We start from the raw sequence: 19,522 nt of genomic DNA, 5'->3' as shown, positions 1-19,522 counted from the left end.
CTGGCCGTATAACTCAACTGCAAAAGCGACAGCTGTGCTGCTGTCATGGCGTTTTTATAAAAATGATGTAAAATAAATACCCCGTAGTTTCATATAAACTTAGAGCGCCGTAGCATGTTTTACCATAGAGGCAATGCATTACGAGAGTAATAAAATATGCAACATAACTGCAGCATAAAGCAGTGATTCAAAAACTGAGTACCGTTAGTGAACAATAAGAAAAAGAAATGGCAGACAGAAAACAAAATGAATTTCTGGTATTCGTAAATAATACAACTTCGGGGACGGAGTGGCTACACTCGTTCAGTCGATCGGTGCGTCGTCGAACTGCTAGGGACCGATCGGAGCCTCGCAAGGAAAAACTAAAAATAAAAAAAAATGGGAACGAGAGTGGAACACTGCTACGATATACAAGCATGTCGCACCATGCAACTCTCTCCAGGAAAATTCTGCACTGTAGATATTGTTTCATTAGACTAATGAGCGTCTTCCCCTACGCATTTTCGACAGATAAGACGTTGTACGATTTACGAAATTTAACGTTTAGATATTTTTACCACATCATGAACATAGAATGGCGTTCGAAATGGCGGCCGTGGTGGTTTCGGATATTTGCTACGGCGAGTTTCTGGCCTCTAGTGCGAATGAGAATGAACTAGAAATAGAAATAGACCACGAGAGTTTTGATGAACGAATCATCGGGAGGAGCTGCATTAGGGTATATTTGAGTGCTGCAGAGTAGATGGAACTCATTGTGTCAGCTTCGGCCACGTTTCAGCTTCGTTCGGGAGTTTCTGAAGAACGATCGGGAGCGAATCGATCGCCACCTCGGAGCGATCAGGAGGATCGCCACGCGGGAAAAATTATCCCCACGAGGTAAAGCGTATGCCAGTCGCTCCCTTCCGACCCGACTGTTCGTAGCGGGCGTGCTCAACCGGTTCTCAAGACCCTGTGACGCGCACAATAATCCGACACAGAAAGTCTCACGCACCTACATGAACCCGCGCACATGCACACCGTCGATTCATGTATGTCGTAGAGCATACGCAAAAATTGATGTCATGTTCATTGTAGTTGACTAAAACTTGACACATACCTAGGAATAACTTCATACATATCGGAGCTAGTACAGAGCGGATGTTTGTACTCTAGCGCTCAAAGACTCGACTGAGAGACTATGGCAGGCTAGATATACTAATGCAGAAACGTGGTTTAATTTGGACTGCACTTGGCGATGGCGAAAGCACGCGAGGGCCGAGCTCGCGCCGTCGCAAGGTCGTGCGCTGAGTTGCTCGGCGTTGCCATGCCATAAACATTCTTATGCCGTGGCTACTGTGCGAAGATGACTCGGCATGCTGGGGGGGGGGGGGAGTATGATATCTGAGGACAATTTAATAGGAAAGTGAGCTTGTGTACCTCCGTGGTCTCCCTCTTAATTTTTTCTATTTACCTTCTATTAGTTCTGTCAAACGAGCTTGTACTTCACGTCTGCGTCACTGCTGAACAGTTCCAGGTTCGTTCCTTCAGAACTTCCGTCGAAAGCATAGGCTTCCGTGACGTCCTGCATCTGTGCCTTAGCTCACCATCATTTCATAAACTAGTAGAGTAGTTCGGTTCTCGTGTTTGTATCCATGGTGCTATGACATAGACTGCATCTGCCTTCCTAAGGAAAAAAAAGACGACGAAGTGTTCTGCGAAGCGGCCACGCCAATTCCTTCGTTCCGCAATTTTTGCTGATTTTTCGGCCATCCTCGACCCTTGAACACCTTTCATTGGATCTGCAGTGTTCCCTGTCGTTCAGCGACATACGGGAGGTGCGTTGCCCGAAGTATCTCGCTGTGCTTATCGCACGTAAGCTGTTCTTGTGCATGTGGCGCATGAACGCCATAGCACCGTTTCATGATGGCCTCCATCGCAAATGTCCCCGGAAATATTTCAACCGATGCTGGCCCAACCAAGCTTCCGCATAAGCAACCTAGAGACGATGACGACATATCAATTGAAGACTTGAAGCAACAATTCCTTAACTCATCGGAAACAGTGGATTACGAGCACGTTCAGGATGATTCCACGGAGGAGCATGATGGGGACGAGACCCCAATCATCATGGTATGTTACAAGAAAAATAGAAAGTGTGGCATACCGGTGCTGTTCCGTCCGGAGTCCGCTGACAAGCCACTTCGGACAGCGAACCCCACCAAAGTAGCCCACGAGATAGTTTCAAAGGCACAAAAAAAGGTCCTATCTCATCATTTCCACAAAGATGGCAGTGTAGTGGTGACTGTGCCATCCCTCGGAGCTGCTACTAAACTCTTATCGTTCCCTGGCCGGGATTTCAGTGCAGCCGGTGATTCCACAGTCGTACTCTAAAAATCAAGTGGAAATAAAAGGAGTGCCGCTGTTCTACAAAGAGTTTGCGCTTCAAGACTACTTACAAGGCTACGGTGTGGTCTCTGTCAAGCGTCAGAAGACGTTTTGTTTTGGAAGGCGTATAGATCGCTAATTAAGGATATACCTACTTCAGCGTCCTATGCTGAGAGCTCTGCTCAGTCCGGCCGCAGCTGTTATGACCGATCCACAACGAGGGCTGCCGTTCCGCAGGGCCATCGCACAGTGGATCCAGAGTTTCAACGACTTCGCGCGCTCAGTAGGCGATCCGAGGGAAAGGCGCGACGCTCAAGCCTACTCGAGGATATACTGGATGCTCGCGGAACACCTGGAGTCGCAAGACGACACCTGATCCGATTAGATAGTAGGCGGTGGCGGAACTTCTGTGATACCCTCACACCGTTCACACCTACCTCTGGTATATGGAAAGTCGTCCGAGGGCTCCAATCACAGTCAGCACATAGAGCTCGGTTCATGACGTTGGCCATGAATCGCGTTGCATCGGAAATGGAGGTAGCTGACGAGTTTTGCCAGTACATAATGCGGCCTTCTGAAGCGTCTCTTCAGCCGCATCATGAAATCATCCTTGCTGAACTACAACGAGCTGAACGAGCGAACGTGAAGCCGCGATACATTCTACTAGCTCCGTGCTCCATCGGGAATTCAGCACGGTGGAATTACGATCCGCCCTTCGCCGCTCGCAAAATCGCACTTCGGCGGGTCCCGACTCCATTTCCTACACCATGTAAAAGAAAAGAAGAAGGTATCCGTTACTTATTGTGTCTCTTCAATAACTAATGGTGGTCAGGTAAGGTTCCTGAATCGTGGAAAGAGGCGATTGTCATTCCGCTGCTGAGACCAGGGAAACCTCCGAAGGATATGATGTCCTTCAGAGCAGTCAGCCTATCTAGTTGCATATGCAAAATCATGGAACGCATGATTGTTCATCGCCTGACGTGGTGGCTCGAGTCACACTGTAGTCTGCCAGAATCCGTGGCAGGATTCCGGCGCTCCCGCTGTACGATGGACTGCATTATAGACCCTACCACCTACATCGACCACGAGCGTACACTCCGCCGCATAACAGTTGGTGTGTTTCTTGACATCCAGAGGGCATTTGACACCGTAAGCCACCCGCACGTTATTTCTGCATTGCGATGGAGAGGCGTTGTGGGAAGAATGATACCATGGTTAAGTGCCTTTCTGTCCGGTAGGAGCATCTGTATGCGCACAGAAGATGGGATGTGCCAAAAGCATGACCACGGGCGTTCCGCAGGGCAGCGCGCTCAGCCCGGCGCTCTTTAAAGGAACTCTGACCAGAAACTGTGGGAGCTCTTTCGTACTTGCAGTCGATAAAGCGCCCAACAAGGACTCTCCATGCGAAAATGCATGCATTAAAACTCCGCCGTTTCTCTAAACTCGAATTTTAAACATTTGACTTCATCCGAGTGCAGCACGCCTAGCGTCTAACCGAGAAAACATACGTTTATATAGAATATCCACCCCGGCCCACCATCAAGATGACGTCAACACGAGGGCCACTGCCAACACCCATAATTGGCTCAAACGCGTCACGTGGTCACGCAATACCTGTCAATTTCCTTCATGAAATGGCATTTATATGTTAATGTTTTTGTTACAGAGCCTCAAAAAGAAAAATATACTCTGCATTTATCACCTGCAATAGGTTCTACGATTTTCTTTTCAATCTGTGCACGGCGTTTCATATGCTTCCGTGTCCGGTCAGCTGTAATGGATGCCGTATGACGATGAGCTTGCGAACTGCGAACTTGTGTGACTCCGGGCTCATCCTGCTTTTTTTCGGGTCATTGGGTTGGTTTTGGAGTTGTTCGCCATATTCTGAACGTTTCACCTATCATTGCGGTGTACTGTTCTTGTTCTGCTGCGAAGCAACGACCCCCAACGGCAGTCACTCGCCTCAGGGAAATTCTGTCTGCTGCATCTCAAAGGAGCATCGGGACCTCATGATACCTTCACCCAAACCTTCATCTAAAGAAACCAAGTGTGCTCTCGTGTGGTCCTGAGGGAAAAGTAGTTTACTTTACTTTACTGAGAACACCGGCTTAACACAACAATTAAGAATAAAGAGAGTAAACGTTTCATTGCCTATCCAGGTGGCATCATCCCTACAACAGAGAAAATCAAAAACAACATCAAAGGAGTCAAATTGGTGGTGCGCATTCCTTTCATCCAACGTATTTCATACGCCATTTGGAGGGCACTGTGCCCATCCGGCATTTTGACTGTGCATATCAAGTTGAGTGCATAGAATGTGATGCAACCTACATTGGCGAGATAGACAAAAGACGTGGGACAAGACTAAAAGAGCACACAAGGGACGTTGCCAGCGCTACTAATGCTTAGCTTAACTAACCAGGACCGAATTAGTCTACCATTGCTGTCCTAAGGGACATATATTTTGATGGTGCAGTAACATTTGCACATGACTAGCGATGGGGCCCTAGAAAGTTCTTAGAATCCTGCTTTGTCAGGCGTGATGCTTCAGCCTGTAATACAAACCGTGGCGGCCTATCGGATGTGTATGATGCCCTCTTAGATAGGCTGATGTGCTTATCTTTGGCCTCTGTTGTACTGATGATGCCACCCGGATAGGCGACAAAACGTTTACGCTCTGTTTTTAATCGTTGTGTTGAGCGGTGTCTGCAGTAAAGGACGCTACATTATGAGGTCGTCACCCGGCTTTTGGAATATATTTTCAAATAAAGTTGTTGTTTTACAAAACTCAATACATTGCAGAAATCATTCTCATTGCCTATTGTTTAGGGGATGCCATTCTTGCAGTCACATGAAGCACTGAAGGGCCAATTTAAAAAATAAAGGCACTCTGATTTATGTTCTTGCCGACATGGCACAGCGTATGCACGAGTTAGCTCCATTTCAGAAGCCTGATAACACTCAAAGCAATCAGTGTGCTAGAATCAGATATGGTGTACAGCATTACATATTTGCTTTTGCTAGGGCAACTAAGAAGGGTGGATAGAAAGGCAGTTACAACCTGTTTCCACAAAAGACACTCAGATTCATTAGCAATTTCCTCCAAGAGAGCTAAGGCTTTTTCTAGATTACTAGAACATGGGTTCCTGGTTATAAATAACAAGAATTCATCCACCAGAGGTCAGTGTTTCATACACCCTGCTTTCCATCAACACTATTAAAAGGTGTGACCCCCAAACCTGCGCAAAATTCCTGGAGAGTCTTTACTGGACACTGTTGCTGTCCCTCACACCAGGTGCTCTCTATGAACCTGATTCACAGTTCTGGATGCACTGCCTGAGCTAACTTCAGCATGCTTCCCCAACACGAATGGTAACTGCTATGAGGAGTGTTGTACTTACTGAAAGCAACATGAAATGCTGTACCTTGACAGGCAATGTTGATATCCTTCTTAAGACCGTAGAGAGATGTTCCTTGCTCCCTTTATTCCAAATCGTACTATCAGACGCAAGCCCACTTGCCACCAAGCCAATGAGTTGTGCCTCACAGTCAGGGCAATCAAGGGAATCTCACTGAGGCTTAGAAAAGCTGTTTTCCATCGGGATCTGATCCAGGACTGAGCCGTGAGTGGCCCCGTGAAAGCACCAGGGTTTCTTTGAATTTTAGATGTGCCAGCTTTTATTTTCCTCCCCCTCCTTCTTTTTATGTAGTAGCTGATTACTTTAGCCTTGTACTGGTTTGGAGATTGAAGATGTGGAGATGATGTAAGAGGTGGAACTAGGCTTTAGGCATAATGAGGCAAAGTGTGACTACAAATCTTCTGAGAATGTTTATGTATCATACACACAAAGAGAGGATAGGTGTTACATCTTTTTCCGGTTTTGATATTTATTTATTGATGAATACATCTCAAAGGCCCTTGCAGGCATTACATGAGGGGGGACATCAACATGGGTCACTTAACAAATACGGAAGTTACAAGGAACATACATATTTGGAAGACACTCTTTTTCGTTCGTTCATCAGTCTTCCTCAAGAAATTGTTCACTGTAGCAACTGTACACAATGTCACGAAAGGAGTGCTCATCAATCGTTCCGCAAGACTCATTGAAAAGGACTAGTGTTGTGTTTCAATTCAACATATTGAACTCATGAACCATGCATCATCCCGAGAGCTATAAATCATCCTAAATACAGATACTGAATTATTTTAAATGCGATAGACGAGCTGTGCGAAGAGGTACCTCCAGTTAGGATCTTGGGTACTTGAAGCCTGTGGCATTTTCTGTGGGGAAGGCTTGCCGGACACTCTGCACTGCACAGGCTGGGACGACCATGCTCTTGTTTTTCCCAAGCTTGTGCCATACTCACCTTGCAAATTGGTGATACGCAGTGTATCTGCATCGTGTACACAGATGTACATAAAATATAGTTTAGGCAAATAGGTAACCGGTTACAGTACAGTGTGTGTGCAGTGTCATTTCTACATGTACCTGAGAGCAACTGCAGTTTACCTGCCCACACCCTGTACATTACTAGACATGCTGTGTTCTTTTAGAAACCAACATTGTTTTACTTTTCACTGAATCGACAATCAAGAACACTCAATATCGCTAAAAACCTATGCTAAAACCTTATGCACAGGGCAATACATAAAAACGTGACTCAGGACACAGCACACTGACAATTACAAAATTGCCTATATTGGTTTTCTCCTGTTCAGAGTTGTGTAATATAGTCTTTTTATGTGCTGCGCCCTGTACTGGAGTTTTTAGCGACTTTAATGCAGGACCAAACCAGTTTTGGGCGCCCAAATTTTAACATCGTTCGAAAAGGACACATGTGACTTACTTGTGAATATAGTCGCTCATAGGTTCGCGCTGCCCACGGAGTTCAAAATATGCGACCTTCAGGACAGTCATATTGAAGCACAGAAGTTGGAAATCTTCGTGGGTTGTAATGCACTCATACTGCAGTCATTCGACAGTGTTTTCGAGCTCTTTGCAGCACAAGCATTCGATCTTTCTTCGGCATTATGACACACCAGCCACACCGGCACCATGAACAGCAAGTGCGCATTAAATATAAGGACACGAAATTTCAGAGAACGTTTACATGTTTGATCACAGTGTGCGTTAAAAAGCTAATCGCTTAACTGTCTGTCGAAGACAGGCGACTCATGCTGTTTGCTTCATCTGTGACCGATGTTCGTAGAGCTCTAACTTCGTCTCGCATTCGAGGCATCGGCGACGTTTCGAAAGTCTACCGAGCTGTTTGGCACGCAGAATTTGCAGAAAGGTCAGAAAAAAGTTCCGGGCTCGAAGTCTCCGCATTTCCTCCTTCGACGTCCATATTGAAGATCGCTTTCCGGACGGATGCCGCCGCTCTCACAAACTCACTAACAACAGAACTTCCGGTCCGGGCGCCCAATGAAACGTGGACCTCGTGCTTTCGTCACGCATACGGAAATTGGCGGATGTGAACTACAAAGAGGCTAGATTTCGGCCCCGATTGCGCGAGTTGAGGAGGAAAAGCGAAGCCGGTTTTCAGCTCTCCGTTTGGCAAACTTTGCCGCCGCGCACAGCCAAAATATTTCGCGTGTGGCTTGGAGGCGTGTTATACCTTCGTAATAGATGCAAACGAAAGATTTGTCGTACTTCTGGTCAGAGTGCCTTTAACATGGAGCTATGTGACCTCCCCAAGCTTCTTCCCCTGAGTTCTCATATTTCTCTGTATGCAGACGACGTTCCCATTTGGACGTCGGGCAAAGCGCGGCCTAAAATACAGCAGCGCCTGCAGAAAGCTCTGGACACTGTAGTGAGGTACTTGTCAGAAAAAGGTATGGATGTCTCTCGCCAGAGAAGACCGTCGTTCTACCATTCACGCGCAAGCGCATGATGAGTTTCCCCTTACGCCTTGGAGGCTCTGTCCTGAACACAGTGAAGCAACATCGTTTTCTGGGCGTGACTCTGGACGCTGGTTTGGCTTTGTCACCGCAGATAAAAAGGATCGCCACAAAAGCCGATGCTTATCGCACCATTCTGCGCTCCTTGGGTGGCATGAGATGGGGTAGTTCCTGCAAGTCTCTCTTGAGGCTTCACAGATCTCTGGTGAGGCAGACTCACCTATTCTCTACTCTACTTTCTATTACTTATTCTCTGTACTCTACTCTTCTACTATATACTTCTATACTGTACTCTATTCTCTTCCCGTTCTTCATGGGCTCTCGGCTGCATCGGAACTCAAGCTGCAGAGGACACTCGCCAGAAGCCTGCGTACAGTACTGGGCCTACCTCGAGCAGCTTCAGACCGTTGCAAATTGGTTGAAGGAAATGAACCACCTGTACGAGCCTTGAGGGTGCAAGCGACACTGCGCCATTACCTGCACCTGCTGACGCGGCATGAAAAACATCCACTAGTCCGGAAGCTTAGTGACAGGTACCACTCTAAGTTTCAGTCGCTCGTCGCCGAACACGCCGACCAGCTACCCACAAACTTTCAACCACCTGCACCCCCAATGGTTGCACCATGGATATTAAGGGGACCCGGCTGTATCTCTGACTGTGCCTGAATGTCCAAGTAAACGAGTCGTCAGTGAGGATGTCATCGAACTACGAGTCCTGGAGATGATGGCCACTGCCATGTCTACACGGATGGATTATGTACATCGAATTCTTCTTCGCGCGCCTTTGTGGTACCCGAAAGAGGCGATCAAAGGCGTTATCGCCTATCACACATGTCATCGCCTGCTGCTGCGGAGATTCACGCCATTACCCAAGCTCTTCGATACATTAAGACAGCAAATTGCAATCGTTGGGTCTTGTACTGCGACAGCAAAGTCGCTCTATCTGCGCTACGCAGTCGCGATCCATTCTCATCGTGCGCTTCGATATGGCGCCCTTCTTGTTCACGACGCTGTTGTACAGGACGGTCACGAGGTTAGGTTCCAGTGGGTACCCAGCCACTGCGGTATGCGTGGTAATGAAAAGGCTGACTGTCTCGCTACAGAGGCACGCAGTATGCGCCGATGTCGTGTTGTTTCTTTCACAGCGCACGACGCCCACCGACTACTACACAGTGTCAGGTACGACGTTTCTCGTCGACTATGGTTTGAAGAGAGCAGCCGTAACCTAAATGTTCTACAACAGATGGGCCCCAACCTAAGATTTTTCATGCCGGGCGTCGTACCCCGAGCTGCTGAGACTCTTATTCACCGTCTTGGAGCTGGCGTCCCGTTCTGCCGTTCTCTACTGCACAGGATGGGTCTGGTTGAGTCTCCGTTGTGCCCCGAGTGTGATGTGGTGGATGACAGCGTCCACATCTTGCTGGAGTGCCGCCACTTCAGATCAGAGAGACAGTCACTCCTTGCCGGCATTTCACGCATGGCGAGTCGCCCACTGGAGCTGGCTTCATTATTGGGTCCTTGGGATATTCAGAGCAATCAACGGAAGGCAATCCGTCTGCAGGTTGCCTTCTTGAGTGAGACTGGTCTTACAACCGTACCGTGGACACTAATTGCGAACTCCATTTTTGGTGTGAACAGCTGACACCGTATTTTGTAGATCTGCAGTGAGCTATATTGTTTTCCTGCTCGATTATTTGAGTGTCTGTTAGTATGTGAGGGATTCCCCTGTGATTTCTTTCGGTTGCTGTATTTTGAATCAGTGTGTAATAGCTATACAGCTCTTGCAATGGAGCAAGTAGCACCCATGGTGGGTTGCTGAAAGCTCCAAGGTTTACATTATTTTACTAACTGGCTAACTAACTGCCTTCCTTAGATCATTTCGTCATTTTTATGCAGCGTGGCGCAAATGCAGTGGAGAAGCGTGCCGTCCACAGACGGAACTCCATGAAGTGTCATGCAGAACGAAGACGTATTTTTCGTACAATCCACGACTGCACCAATGTCGACCACAGCGAGGAATTTGCGAACGGTCATTCCATCATTTCAATACGATGCACCAATGTGAGTTGGCCTGCAAAAGGTACGTGTCAATCCTGCTGTGCATTGAAGGTTGGGAAGAATGCAATATACTCTTGAAATAGTATTTCAAAATCAGAATTTCCGCATGTTCTATAACGAAGTGACACGTGTTCTATAAATTGCGGGCTCCCGTTATAACACTAGGGAAATGATCAGTAAAAAAGCCTAATTATCTGCGAGATGGTGTAGGTTGAAGAACGGTAACGTGTACTTCAGTTCGTTGGCAGCAGCTATCCAAACACAACGAAACAGGTGTTGTGCAACTGCCTTCTACGAGCACGACAAATCATATTATTTCCTTTGGTTAAAAAATAATTAAACACAGCAACCGCCTCGCGCAAGCATGGACAAACAACAATTTTATTTTATGATGATGATTGGGAGTTTCATCACCGGGGGCGATAGCTACCCCATTAAAGATAGTTCCCGAAGGCTGCCAGGCATCATCATCGCAGTGTCGAGAACACGACGCCCAGTTGCCGGGATCTCACCTGGCAGTCAAGACCCCACCTTGCGACGCTTCTGGCCGAACGCAATCCAGAACTGTCACTTCGCCCACACAGCGCGCCTCTATTCCAATGAAACACTTGATTTTCGTGACACCGTGGGTGATACTTCGAGTGCTTTCAGAGTACCCCCAGGAGGCCTGTGTCTCAAGCTGAAAGAACTCTGCACCTGCGGCTTCCTGACGCTGAGTGTAGCTAACATACGTCTACCTTTTTAGATATTTAGATACTTATAGGGAACTGTGCGTCACCTAAAGGGGGCGCGCTGCTCCGTCGCGACAGCGCCGCCAGTATCCGACGTGATACCACGTCACCCGTTCTATGCGTTCTCAAGTGGAACCGTAGCTTGCGTGGCGACCGCCGTAATTAGAAGGGCTAATTTTCGAAGTGCAAATAGTGTGGAACCTTTCTGGGGCGCGAACGAAGAGAATGAAACTGCACAGAAGCAACCATCGTATTTATAATGTATCTAACAGTGCGGAAGGAGAACAGCCACTCGCGTCTGTCTGGTCAAAACACCTGTAAGTGATACGTCGAGAGGATGGTTATTTGACGCCTCACAAAATCCTGGCTTGCTAGCGAAGGCTATATACGTGCATTTCTCTGATTCCAGCCACTTGTAACATGTTTTTGACTGAGTCTTGTATTCTTTTCGTCCTCTTTGCACACACATAGCTTCGTCACAGAAATCTACATCGTGCGTCAGTTTTATCCATACAAATAAACACGTGAGGTCACAACTTATTGTCTAAACTTGTACTGCATTTTTTCCAGTATCTTCAGGTACAATAACGCTAAAGAGATACTCAAAGAAGAAATTATATGCGTTTTTACCTCGGCTACCGCCATAGGTTTGCGGCACGACAGCTGTGAAATGGTTGGTGCGTAAATATTAAAACTAAACCTTTCGGACAACGTAGAACTTCCGTTCTCACTGTGAGACTCGTCCACCAGATTACTCGTCATCCAGGGCACTGGCGATGAAACACCTCAATCAGTAACACGATCCAGCGGCGTTTCACTGTCACGAAAGTGGCAACTGTAAATCATTGATCATTTTGCAGGTCCTCATTCAGTTTCATTGAAACTAGAACGAAAGAAATAGAATATGTTGTGCACACCTCATGCAATGGCCGAACACGCGTCACAAACGCTATTCGCTGCCAATCTCGCGCCCTCGGTGGTATTGGAAGCATAGAAATCACGAGAAATGAAACATCAGGTCCCTAATGAAGAGTACTTTTAGGTGCTGTCACAGTTAGCGATCCAACAGTTCCAGTGTAGCAAAAAAGACACCGGCACTTCACATGTAAACAAAGCTAGCTACCCGGTGGCTATCACGCAAGGTACTTTCTCCGGAGGCCGCATCGCGACGCCACCAGTTTGTCGCACACTCCCTATATGCGGCTATATATCCTAAATATTCGTTACCTAGAGTACGCTGTATAGAAGAATACACTGTTTTCGGTGTAAACCTACTCGTGACATGGACGTGATTTGTGCTGCCAGACATGGGGATCAGTTTTGCTGAGAGAGCGATAACATTCTGTTCTGCCCAAACTGCACTCTTAAAAATGAACTTCACCGCATAGCACGCTCCTAGCCAACCATCATCCCGATTGACATCGTTCTTTCCTCTGATTCGCTGAAAACGGGGGGCGTACGCCACTTTTTTAGCACTATGAACTGTGCCCCATGTCACAAGATTTGATATTTCTTGACATATCACACTCCATGGTTTAGTTCATAGTCCAAAGGGGGCACGAACTAAGGAAAAATAAAAATAAAGAGACAGCCACCTCAGACAAGCGCCTTCTACCAACTGCTCTACCGCCAGCAGTTAGTATAAAGCCCTTGTCTCAGGTTGTTCTCCCTCTATCTTTTTTGTTTTGTTTGTGTGTGTGTGTCTTGTTCGTGCCATGTCCCACTTGGACTACGAACTAAACCGTAAAGTGTGATATGTCAAGGAATATGAAATCTTGTGACATGCATGGGTCACAGTTTACAATGCCGCAAAAATGGTGTACGCCTTCTGTTTTCATCAAATCAAGGGAGAGAACGTTGCCATTCGGAATTATGGTTGGCCAGGAGCGTGCTATGCGGCGAAATTCATTTTTAAGAGTGTAAACTGTACTCTTTGATTCGACCAAGGTCTCTGTTACGTCCGTTAGACAGCCTGAAAGGAGCAACACGTGCTTTTCTCCACATGCATGGCCACAAAATAAATGCGCCCAGATTTGAACACATTTCCCGTCCTATACGCATAGACATTCCGAATGCACCTGGCACTGATCCATCCGTCAAGCGTGACGAAACATCTTCACTGATACAGCGCAGCTGAGGGCACATCGACTGCATCTTAAACAACAATGGCCGTTCCACTTGAATAGCTGTACACATCGAAGATGTGTTTGGGGATGACTTGCGTAGCACGGTGACACTGAGCGGAACGAAGGCGAAGAATGCAAATTTCCTTACTTCCGGATGCGGCGTGGAACGAAAATGTCTACAGTGATTCTTTCTACAGGTTCCACACGCCTTACTTTCTATTTTGAGAATGCGATGAACAAGGCTGCGTGAAATAACAACAGGTACATGATGACGATGCCGTCAGGTGTTTCACCGCTGAAGTTGCACTGTCGTAGTCCGTTGGATGTGAGTTATTACATGAGTCAGATGCGAATGGAATAAATGGATAACACACACACACACACACACACACAGGAACGCTTGACTGGTGAGGCATGCACTGTAAGCATAAGCCCACCACCATGAAAGCAAATGCCTATTCAAGTTCGACATTGTTCGTTTCTGCGTTATGCTTCACGTGTCTGTGGCGGACGAGACTAATGTAGGCTACCCAAATAAAATTAAATAAGACGATGTTTAGCATTCGTATGCTGACAGACAACCACATTACAAGAAAATCCCAGGAGACCCAAAATCTTTATTTATTATTTTCTTTTTCTACGGTCGGCTCGGCTATATATATTCCAGGTAGGGAAGTAACAGTTCTGAGGCTGAAATTCAGTTTCAGTTGTGTTCGAGTGGTATTGCAGCTGCGAGTTTGTTTCAGCTTTGTAATGCTCAACCCGTAATAATCATTTAATTCCTCATACTTATCTTCGTTCCTTTATGTTACACGTATCCTAGTGCTCCGTAAAGCGTCATCATCAGCATACTGGAATAATGGAAGGTGGATAAACGCTTCAAATTGACGTGAAGTTGTAGATATCGCTACGAGCATAACTAAGGACCAATCTAGTCTTCATTAAGCTCAATGTACAAAGCTTATTTACTGACCACGTTTCACTGCACTTATGATGAATAGTTACACAAGACTAATTGTGGAACATACATACGAGTATCTATGCTACAAAATTCATGTATTTAAGTACTCCGCGCTGACGTACGTTTCTTCCTCTCTGCCCTCTGGTGAATACAGATCTTCAATGGTTGTGATACATTGCATTCCTATCTGTGATCTCTTTAACATAGATCGAAGTTACCCGTCAAAAAGAACTCGTTACGAGTTAAGTTACCGTGTGAAAAATGTAACTAAGTTAATAACGAAGTTCTTCAGAGTGAAACGTAACTCGAAGTTAGAGTTAATTGAAAAAAAAAAAAAAAAGAGTTCTTCCAAGTTACCTCGTACACAAAATAACACCACACAGGTGCTGGGCGCGTGTGCGGTTGGGTTCGACCTTGAGTTGCCTGCGGCAGAGTGCAACACGCTTAGATCGTTTTCGTTTATGTCCAACATGCTTTATGTTTATGCTTTGCATCTTAGTCCCTGTGGGCGCACAATGGTTCAGCTTCATTTTAATGGCAGCGGTTCTTAGTTCCTCAATAGAAAACTGTCATTGATTGAATATCACGTGTTATGGCATAAAATACCATGAAAGCACGGGAGAGAAAGCAAGAAAATAAGTCGACGTGAGTGAAAACGAATTAAAAAAGTAACTTGGAACTTAGCTTAAGTTACTTTGGCAAAGTTACCTGAAAAAGAAACGAGTTCCTCTGAAAGTTACCGCGGCGCAAAAGTACCGAGTTAAGTTACAAGTTACCAAAAAGGAACTTAGTTACAGGAACGAGTTACTTCGAACTCTGCGCTTAAATGCGCCTTCGATTAACTGCTCGGCGATTAACTGCGGCGGGGATGGCGATTAACTGGCTGAAACACATACTCAACCCATAGCCAAACAGGCAGAGCTTCATCATGTAGAAACCTGAGTCTGGGCACACATAGGGACGACACGAACACACGTCGACACGCTTTTACATTACGGAGTTCATCCACCACCTAGCCTACATCTACGCCATTTTCTCAGGCAGAGTTTACTCCTCTGTTCTCATCGGTGGTGATTTCACTCCTAAAGTACGTTGTTTCTCTGCAGCATCATGAATCCTCCTAAAGCGCCCAAACCGCTTGTGCTACCGAGACCAGTGCGACGAAAGAAGCCAGGAACTAAGAGCATGCAGTTACTACTCTTGGAGGCTCCTGGACACCGTGGTGATCGTAAAGTGGTTTTCAACCATACTGTCCCTGTGGATCCAAAAGAGGCATTTCTCTTCCTAGCATATTTTACTGGAAAACAATGACCACGCTTTAAGGCAATAAAACTGTCCTAATGTTTCTAGGGAGCGCACGTTTCATGCTATTCTGGAATGACCTCTCCGTAGCTCACACCGCAGTTCTGTGACTTTTCCCAATGTGTGAAATACCTAATATACGTATGCATATATCTTTGCGGACTCAGTTAAAGCGCTACATCAGGGCTTATTTATCGTGACCAACAACGTTAATATGGCCGTAAACCTATTGAAATATCTTGTTGGTTTACACGGTAACTGTTAAAATCCAAATGGACACAAATTTTTGGCGTTGTTTAGGGTTATGTGTGGTGCCGAAACGCCAATGTTTTCGGCACGGCATTTTCGGAATCACAAGGCTTCATAGAGGCATTTTATCGTACTTTTTTTTTTTGCACAATATAGGAGTCAAGGTTCATTCAGTACGTAATGCACCAGTAGGATGGAAAGTAACTTACAGTGCTTTAACAGTAGTAAGGTAACCGCTACTAAATACGTAGACAAAAGGCGATGCTATGGTGCATAGCATAACTTGTGATGTCGTGAACACACGTTTCCCACTTCTTTCAACACTTGCGCATGTATAAACTGAATTGAATTGAATGGTACGAAATAAAAGAGAAACTGGACGAGTCAATCGACGAATTCTGCTGGTCCCATGCCTAACCCCCTATCCAAGTGGGAATAAATGAGAGAAGGCTATTGAACTGAAGAGCAGTTACGTAATCATTGGCGATTTGAGAACCAATGACAGAGAATGTAATGTTTAGGAGTACACTGGGGGGGGGGGGGGCTTTTTTCCTTTTTTACATTTTCTCAGCTGATACATCGAAAGTCTAAAGCCAAACAAACTCTCGTGAATGGTTCTCACTACAGTTAACACATCCCTTTTCTGTTGAACAATATCTCAAAGTCCGATATAGAGGATTTTGCGCTGTAGCCAAAACTATGACAGATGGAAGTTCTGAAACGGTTAGCCAGCTGTAGGACCTTTTCAGTGACTTCCATCTTTCATCGTTAATTTCTTAGGCAACTTGAGGCCTTGTATGTGATTGTCCCTTCTATGTTGTTCCAGCCTCAGAACATCAGTTCTCTCTTGCCAAAACTATGTTCGCTTCGTAAATAACGACGTTTACCTTTATAATCCGAAACGTGCTCTAATATGGTTTCATCAGCAGGAGCGCTGGTAAGAACAACTTCATTTTATGATTATAATTGGGGAGTTTGTTGATGATAATATATTAGCTGAGACGCATTAATGCGTTGTCGTCGCGGCTCCTACTATGCCCACGTTATGTAAAGTATCCGTTTATGCTATGCTGCGAGTCTAGCTTGAATAAAAGCGTGTATAACCGTCAAATTCGACAATATCGTTCCAGGGTGCCACCAGCGTTCATTCCCGAATTAAATCTCTCTCTCTCAACATAGTCATTGTCTCATCAACAAACTGAATGTAGTTATATTAAACGCGGCGGACACTCCCTTCAACAACGCTGGCACAAAATAACTGGTATGACATTTTATTGCACAAAAACAGTAATCGTAATGGATTTCTTCACGGGAGAAACCAGGGATGATTCGATCCTGTTCTCTACAGATGTCACTCGCATATTCACCTGAAAACAATAAAAGTAGAATGTTTTTGTCAGTCACAAAATATACAGTGATTATGCAGGAAATAAATCTCAAAATGATACCTTTATTATTATTATTATTGTTTTTGTTGTTGTTATTATTATCAGAAGTGGCTACTGCGACATATGCAGGAAATCTCGTTTTCTGGCTTTGTTTGTTGTGCTGCATGAACGCATTAATACAATGCTTGGCTGGCCGCGGTCTTGGCGTACTGCTTGACGGGTGCAAACTGTTACTACAATATATCACGATACCACGATGCCGGCAGACAGATCGCTCGGCAATAGCAGGCAACTAACCAGCCAACCTCTGTCATACAGCGTTATGTAGTTTTGAATGCGGTCACCGATAATGGACACCTACACTAAAAATGGTACAGAAAAAAAAATGTTGGAAGGGAGACTAAATACCCCTGTCTGTACAGCATGTATTTAGCGTTATAATAGCGTATCCATGGAACATTGACACAATTGTCTAGCAGCTAATATGCAAAGGGCATCAGGGAGAACATATGCAGCCGTTAATCTTATCTGCCATGTCCCGGGATCAGAGCTCATTACGACAGGATAGGAACGAGTTTTCATGTTCCTGATTAATGGAAGGATATATCGTGTCCAAATTCCACTGAACGTGTTTGCTCTCACCATAAATAAATCTCTTTCAGCTCAGCCCCAGTATCCGCCATATCCTCCATATCCTCCATATCCGCCATATCCGCCGTATCCGCCGTATCCGCCATAGCCACCATAGCCGCCGTAGTATGGACGCCTGTAGCCTCCGTAGTAACCTCCAGGACGGCCGTAGCCGTAGCTATAAGGACGTCTATATCCGCCGTAGCCTCCGTAACCGCCGTATCCTCCGTAGCCACCATACCCTCCGTAACCACCGTAACCGGCAGTCACAAGAACGATAAGGCCGACGAGAGCGAGTATAACAAACTGCAAAAAGAGATATTTTCTTTGTAACTATCCAGTGAACAATGTCTTTACCCTACCTTTGTAGCTTAACGCGACAATGGATTAAAAACTGCAAGATATAAGCTTAACCCACCCCCGGGCATATAAAGAAGCAACAACGAATTCAACATATTCTCGAAAAGTGGTTTTGTGGCCATAGCTTTCAGTAAATTCCGTCTGATAATAATCATTGGGAGTACATTTACACATACAGCCTAATTCCACCTAATGTCGGCAGCGAAGCACATTACTATTTGTCTCTCATGGCATATAGTACACGAATTCGTAATGCGTACACATCACATTCTTGGGTAACGTCACACATGCTGGTGCCACATTCAAGTAGTAGACCTCCTACTGTTATCTCCTGCATTCGCCTGACATTATGCGAATGATGTATCGATATTCCAAGCTTGACACAGCGCGGAGACCCCAATGCAAGGTTCTTCAAAATGTTTCACTGCTCATCCCCCACGGCTGTCCGCAATTAAAAAGACAAGCAGGGTGCCACACTTACTGTAGCTTTCATTGTTGGTTCCTTGTGACTGTCCCAGGACCTGCTGGTGGCTGTGTAAAGAGCCCAGCGCGCAATACCTTATATACTCCTAGCATATGTTGCGCTTCCTCTCCCTCAAGAAGGGTATTCCCCCATTGCGGTCTCTTTCTTGATTGACCATGGTTGGCAAAGCTCTCTCTTACTTCGTCGGGGGAAAGTGTGACGTCGTCTGCCGCTGTGGATGACGTCGTCGAACTGTTGGCCCCTTTCACGTTCTCCTTCTCCTAAGTCCCTTTGGGTCGCGCATCAAAGATTTGTGTTCTGGAACGTTGACTGCCATGCTAAGTGAAGTTAGTTGATAAGAATAACCTGTGTTTAGTGGCTTGAGTACTTGAATGCAACTTATAGGCACGGCACGCAACTTGCAGAGTCCAGTTGCAGTGTATTTTCTTTATTTTGTATTCTTTTTTGTTTTAAAGATGGTTCTTTGTAGATTAATATTGGAGGTAATATGAAGGTCTCTGTTGCTTCAACATATTAACGTCTGGGTTTTGTTTGTACAGCAAGCCTCAAATAGTTTCTCGTGATACACTAAATGAAGGAACAACCTGTACAGTGAGCCCACATTGGTGATCATTGCCTATCGTTCAAGAGATACATCGAGAGCACATCGACTTTTACGCCGTGCTTCAGACTAAGTATCATGGGGCTGACCGCACACACCGACAGCAGCTTTGGATAATCCAGTTACTACATCGCGTCTCTGACATTTTTCATTGCAGAATATATTTCACGTGCATGTTGCATGTCGTCGGTATACGCCTGCTTCACGCTGATGATTGATACGTTGACTTTCAGTTTTTGTTAGATTATTTTTTTCTGAGAAGAACAGACTGGTGTTCGAAATATTCGCTCTAGATGTGATGTTTCTACATGCATTCACCTTTAGTGGATCGCTAAATTTTCTGTCGACGGACAGTCCCGCAGA

General features: G+C 45.7%; 2 protein-coding genes across 2 annotated transcripts in view; one reads left to right on the top strand and one right to left on the bottom strand.

Annotated features, from left to right (window-relative positions):
• Positions 1 to 15,498, top strand: part of LOC135383556 (uncharacterized) — a 97,064-nt gene extending 81,566 nt beyond the window's left edge. The window contains exons 4-5 of the mRNA XM_064612970.1: positions 10,166 to 10,349; positions 15,252 to 15,498. Coding sequence (XP_064469040.1) covers positions 10,166 to 10,349; positions 15,252 to 15,456 — 389 coding nt within the window. The 3' untranslated portion in view covers positions 15,457 to 15,498. The remainder of the gene's footprint in view (positions 1 to 10,165; positions 10,350 to 15,251) is intronic.
• A 1,453-nt stretch (positions 15,499 to 16,951) lies between these two features.
• LOC135383555 (neuropeptide-like protein 31) lies at positions 16,952 to 18,687 on the bottom strand. Its single transcript, XM_064612969.1, has 3 exons — positions 18,556 to 18,687; positions 17,727 to 18,020; positions 16,952 to 17,063 (listed from the first exon to the last, which is right to left on the bottom strand). The coding sequence occupies exons 1-2, from the start codon at positions 18,565 to 18,567 to the stop codon at positions 17,748 to 17,750; spliced, it is 285 nt and encodes a 94-aa protein (XP_064469039.1). The 5' UTR covers positions 18,568 to 18,687; the 3' UTR covers positions 16,952 to 17,063; positions 17,727 to 17,747.
• Between the last annotated feature and the right edge of the window lie 835 nt (positions 18,688 to 19,522).

The sequence above is a fragment of the Ornithodoros turicata genome, chromosome 2 (genome assembly GCF_037126465.1).
Source record: "Ornithodoros turicata isolate Travis chromosome 2, ASM3712646v1, whole genome shotgun sequence".
Classification (NCBI taxonomy): domain Eukaryota; kingdom Metazoa; phylum Arthropoda; class Arachnida; order Ixodida; family Argasidae; genus Ornithodoros; species Ornithodoros turicata.
Note: the sequence above shows the minus strand (reverse complement) of the source record. Positions and strands in the feature narration are given on the sequence as shown.